This window comes from Sinocyclocheilus rhinocerous, unplaced genomic scaffold (assembly GCF_001515625.1).
Source record: "Sinocyclocheilus rhinocerous isolate Xijiao unplaced genomic scaffold, SAMN03320098_v1.1 scaffold4139, whole genome shotgun sequence".
Classification (NCBI taxonomy): Eukaryota; Metazoa; Chordata; class Actinopteri; order Cypriniformes; family Cyprinidae; genus Sinocyclocheilus; species Sinocyclocheilus rhinocerous.
In genome coordinates, this window is record NW_015659694.1 from 50,863 (window position 1) to 56,575 (window position 5,713).

Consider the following 5,713-nt stretch of genomic DNA (forward strand, 5'->3'; position numbering starts at 1 on the left):
AAATGTTACGCCCCTTGCCATATTGTGATGCCTTGTCCCGGCCGGATCGACAAGACAAAAACATTAAAACCCATTATAAACGTATTATAATTTGCATTTGTTGCATCCAGTGGGGACATGATTACGGATTATAATTACTTATACTGTCCTTTTACACGTTGCATTGCATCACGCTGCGTAAACATAAAACCATTTGTGATCGGAGAAATGACAAACTACAAACGCTACTCTACACTGCTCAAAACTGACATTTGAATCATCAGTGTCAAATTCTTTAAATATAAAAAAATGTACTTACAGTCTGTGAGTCAGAACAGCCGGCATTGTAGTCTACTCTACCAGGATCAGGAAACCGTCCTCCATAAAATGCGCTGGACAAATCGGAATATTTGGGTTGAACTGTTCTGGAACAGTGTTGGGCGGCAGCAACAATACTACAGCGAGAATCAAAGTTACGCCTTCTTTCTTTGCGTGAACATTTGGGTGGCGTTATGCAAATCTTCCCACATCGTGACGTAGACATGTGGGGGCGTGTTAGAACCAGCCATTTTAGGTAGGTGTGGCTGACTCTTAACTTTTATAAAGAATATCTCTTTGGATTTGAGACTTTAGTCTTTGCAACTTTACAGATCTTCTTTATGCACCAAGAGCTTGTAACACTCCAAAGAGAAAGGAAAAATTTTAATCGCATCATATGACCCCTTTAACAAATTTGGTCCGTTTAGAAACTTTGCCGTGTGAAAGCGAACCTCACCAAAAATGTTTCGGAACGAAACAATCGATCTACAGGTGTGAAATCACCCTTAAAGAACTGACTGAAACCTTGAGCAATGTCAATGCACCCGTCAGAGATAAGAACAAAAGAAGAGCAAGACCACCGCTGGTTTTAACCAGCCTGAGCTGCGATTTTGACCCCAGGGATTTCTCCCTGGAATTACAAGTAAAAACAGAATCAATCACAACTGATGAGGTGGAACAAGTGCTGAAAACACTGAAGAATGGCAAGGTAGCAGGGCAAGATCAGATTGCCACAGAACTTCTGAAACATGACGGCACTAGTTTGGTACAAGCACTACGGCAATTGATAAACAAATGCTGGGAAGAAGAACAAGTACCAGATGAGTAGTGCCAAGGCATGATTAAGTTGCCGAAGAAGGGAACCATTACTTACTGTGGTAACTGGCGCGGTATCACACTTTTGTCAGTGCCTGGAAAGGCCTTTTGCTCTGTCCTGCTAGTAAGGCTCAGAGACGCTGTTGATTCACAGTTGCGAGAAGAGCAAGCATGATTCTGGCATGGTTGGTCCTACACAGAACAAATCTTTATTCTGCACAACATAATGGAACAGTGTGTTGAATTTTAGCATCCTCTTGTGGTCAATTTCATTGCATTCGACAGCGTCCACCGTTCTTTGATGTTGTGACAGGTGTGAGGCAAGGGTGCATCTTGTCACCCTTGCTATTCTTGATCTCCATAGACTTTGTTATGCGGACAACAGCAAGTGAGAAGGATTGCGGCATTTCACGGACAGACCAGACAAGGCTGGCTGATCTTGACTTTGCAGATGATACTGCATTTACTAGCAGAGTCATGGGAGAAGCTACAGCAACTTACTACCGAGCTAGAAAAATTGACACTTAAGATTGGTCTGTGAATCAACATCAAAAAGACCTAAGTGATGCAAATGAGTGGGGAAGAAGATGTACTGATGCCAATGACCATTGGCAACCAGCCACTCACTGATATAGACCAGTTCACATACTCGGGCAGTGTGATTACACAAGATGGTGACTTGGAGCCGGATGTAAACCAATGCATTGGCAAGGCAGCCAATGTGTTCCAACGGATGATCTCCATAGGCAAAATACTATAGAACCACTGATCTATAATAGAGATTCATTATATATAGATCAGTGTATAGAACTTATTATAATCAGTGATGCTGTCTACATTGGATGCAGCGCGGTGCGACTCGACAAATCCCCGACAGTAAACTGCTGCCGCATTCTATTTATGACGTGCTGACACAAATTTCAAATGATTTTCAACGGTCGCTTTGTCGCGTACAGTGTAGACAGATTTTAGCTGATGCTGCACGATGCGGCGCGACATGATAACTGTCGCGTCCGGTGTGTCCTGTGCACCACTGACAAACATTTAATCTTGTAAAATGTGTGGTAAGTACTGCTGCTCCATAGTATAAACAGACTATGTGCGATCTCGAAAGTGAAAGTGAAACTAAAAAGCCATAGTGCATTCAAAAGCAGTTTCAATGCCAGGTATAATAGTGGCTCCCTGATGCCCGAAATATATGTAGTATAATTACCCAATGATATAACTGCGAGGGAAAATACTGAAATATATATTTTCCTCCCTTCTCGTATTTATTCCCTTTAGGGGTTCCTCCTACACGTCATTTTCTTTCCGAACACGGTATTGGGATGCGGCGGATTGCGGGGGGTATGGGGGGGGTCACGATGCCGCCTCAACATCGTGATGTCTATCAGCCATCGGCGATGGACGATGGCATCGTCTATCGGCCCAACCCTAGTCTAGCTCCACCATTTAGGTACCAGACTACTATGCTAGGTACCCCAACGGAAGCGTCCCAGAAAAGTGGTAGGGTATGTTTGCTACTTTGGTACCAAACGGAAATAAATGCGTACCGTACTGTACTGAACTGTACCACTCGGTGGAAACGAGCCATATATGTCCATTGTGTTACCGATGGCAATCTACGCCAGTGAGACCTGGAGAAACACAGTGCACATTGCCCACAAGCTGGATGAGTTCCACCAACGGTACCTCAGATGCATTCTCTGCATCAAATACCACTACCGTATTACTAATGAAGAGATTCTGCGCAGTGCAAAAACTTTTTTTTTTCAGACAAGGAAGGCCAAAAAAGACCTGGCGAAGAACATCCAAAGAGGATTTACAGATGGACCTAAGAGAGAGAAGAGCTTAAAATAAGTAGGCCTATCTGCTAAAAACAAACAAACAAATAATCAAACACTCTCCTCAAGGGCAAAAAACAAAATTAACAAATAATTTAAAAGTTGACACACTGCTTACTTTTTAACTGTTGAAACGGTAAAATGGTGCTACCGTTGTCATTATGTCTCGCAGGATGCCTGGGCTAGACAGATTTATTCACAGCTACATACATAATTAGAAGCATGTGTCTGGGTTTTAAAGACTCACCAAACAGCGTATAGTCAATATCTAGAACGAGCAATTTTTTTCCTGGTCTTGGGGGATTTAACTCCTCAACTTTATAGTCTTTTACCCGACGAGCTATCTTGGCCAAATTCTCCTCTCTGTATGAAAAGAAAACAAATATTCTTTGAAGGATAGAAAGTTAAAAAAAAAAAACAGCATTTGTTTGACGTTTTGTAACTTGATCAACTTAATGCATCCTAAATTAATTAAAGTATTCATTTATTTAACAAAAACTGACACCAAACTTTTGAAAGTAGAATGAATGAATAAATAAAAATAACTGGGTGTTACTGGCCTGTTTTCAACCTCAGTTACTTCCTCTTCAATGTCAAAGTCATTGACAACATCATTTTCTGGTGGAGGCGCCAAGACATCTTCCTATGAAAAGGGAACTCAAAGGTTATGAGATCTTGCACAGCACAAAGAATACAAATTATTTTACGAATACAGTAAGCTTTAAAACTATATTAAGTGAAGTGACGTGACATGTGGCCAAGTATGGTGACCCATACTCGGAATTAGTGCTCTGCATTTATCCCATCCAAAGTGCACACACACAGTAGTGAACACACACACACACACCGTGAACACACACCCGGAGCAGTGGGCAGCCATTTTATAACATAAAATCTAACCATGTTTAAAAAAATCACCAGGTGAAGGAAATATCATTTTATTTAACAGCTTTCAAAAATATATGATTAAAATCAATAGTATTACATACCAGACTTTCCTCTCTGGTGCCCATCATCATAATTTTGGTATTGGGCTTCAACTTCAAGTCACCCAGTTTGACATCGTCATCTGCTGGTTTACCTGACAAAATAAGAGAGTTCAACAACAATCTGTTCAAACTTGTTTTGTTTAGTTCTGTTTTTTACTTTGCATATTGTGTATCAGACATTGTGTCTGTTTTTAATGCCGCTCACCTTTCACTTTCAATCCCAGGAGCTTCTGTCGTTCTGGGAGAACTCCTGTGAGAGATTTAATGGACTGTTTCAGATCCAACACGGTGTCCTCCTCAGACAGTGTGCTAATGGAGTACTCCTGTCCACCCCACTTTATAATAACCGAAACAGACATGCTGGTGGGCAAGCTGTGAAAGATTTTTTTGTTATTTGTTCGTTATAGGGGTAATTTTTTTTATATTAAATTAACTGTCAGCTTGTCAGAAATACAATTAACACTTTAAGGATTACATTAGCATATATATGTTACCTTGGCAACGCTACACCATCAGCAACAGAAGAGGTCCACTGGTCAAAACACAACAAAATAAATGGGTCAGGTGCTACATTTCTGTAAAAAACAACCTCAGCTGAAAACACACCCTAATATTATGTCATGAACAACATTACAGACTGAGCATTGTTATATTTCTGTTCTTGTTAAAATAATAATAATAAAAAAAGTGTAACTAGTAGTTGATTTATTTGTTTTACAATTCTTTTTATTAAAAACGAGGGATGAATGGATCTGGCTGGCATACTGCTTTAGTGACCAAGCATGCATTAGCCCCTTAGCTTTTAACTCATTAAGCTCTTTTGCTATGTAATGCATTAATCACATTTGATCTGAATAATCGTAACCAATAATAATAACTTCTCGATTAATTTCATTCAAGCCATCTACATCGAACAGAAAAAAAATTATATGTAAATCCTGTAAAGGTTTCTCACTTACATAAGATCTAGTTCATTCAAAGCTCAAGCTGACTACTGCAGTTACACTCATTTGCTTTCTTCTTCTTCTCTCTGCTTATGACGGCCTGACTACTGCGACCGTTGTGCCTACTGCCACCAGTGTTGCCAAGTCCGCGGTTTTCCCGCGGATTGGTCTACTTTAACATTGTTGCCGCGGGTTGTTTTTCAAGTCCGCGGGTTGAAGCGCACCCAATAACGTGATATTCAGCCCCTGGAATGCGAACTTTACAGGAGGAATCCCGCTGAAAAACGTGTATTTTGCCCTCCGGAACGCGATTTTTAGCGGGGAACCCCCCCTTGAAACGCGATTGGGCTAGTTTTGAGTAGCAATTGGGAGGGTTTTGTTGTGTAAACCTGGCAACCCTGACTGCCACCTGCTTCTTCTTCTTCTACTAACGTTTTATGGCGGATGGCAAACCAACTTCTGGTGCATTTACCGCCACCGACTGGACTGGAGTATGAAGCACTAAAAAGCAACTACATTGACAACATCATTTTCTGATATAGGCGCCAAGACATCTTCCTATGAAAAGGGAACTCAAAGGTTATGAGATCTTGCACAGCACAAAGAATAAAAATTATTTTACGAATACAGTAAGCTTTAAAACTATATTAAGTGAAGTGAAGTGAAGTGAAGTGAAGTGACGTGATGTGACATGTGGCCAAGTATGGTGACCCATACTCGGAATTAGTGCTCTGCATTTATCCATCCAAAGTGCACACACACAGTGAACACACACCCGGAGCAGTGGGCAGCCATTTATGCTGCGGCGCCCGGGGAGCAGTTG

The 5,713-nt window shown here is 41.1% G+C and overlaps 1 protein-coding gene across 2 annotated transcripts in view; it reads right to left on the reverse strand.

Annotated features, from left to right (window-relative positions):
* LOC107724001 (ubiquitin-like domain-containing CTD phosphatase 1) overlaps positions 1 to 5,007 on the reverse strand; it is a 39,622-nt gene extending 34,615 nt beyond the window's left edge. Inside the window, exons 1-6 of one of the 2 annotated variants that reach the window (XM_016532766.1) lie at positions 4,906 to 5,007; positions 4,441 to 4,478; positions 4,152 to 4,318; positions 3,947 to 4,038; positions 3,518 to 3,600; positions 3,205 to 3,320 (exon numbers count right to left, since the gene is read on the reverse strand). In XM_016532766.1, the coding sequence (XP_016388252.1) occupies positions 3,205 to 3,320; positions 3,518 to 3,600; positions 3,947 to 4,038; positions 4,152 to 4,305 (445 nt within the window). In that variant the 5' untranslated portion in view covers positions 4,306 to 4,318; positions 4,441 to 4,478; positions 4,906 to 5,007. Of the gene's footprint in view, positions 1 to 3,204; positions 3,321 to 3,517; positions 3,601 to 3,946; positions 4,039 to 4,151; positions 4,319 to 4,440; positions 4,522 to 4,905 lie in introns of both variants that reach the window. The other variant, XM_016532767.1, reaches the window with a different exon arrangement.
* Between the last annotated feature and the right edge of the window lie 706 nt (positions 5,008 to 5,713).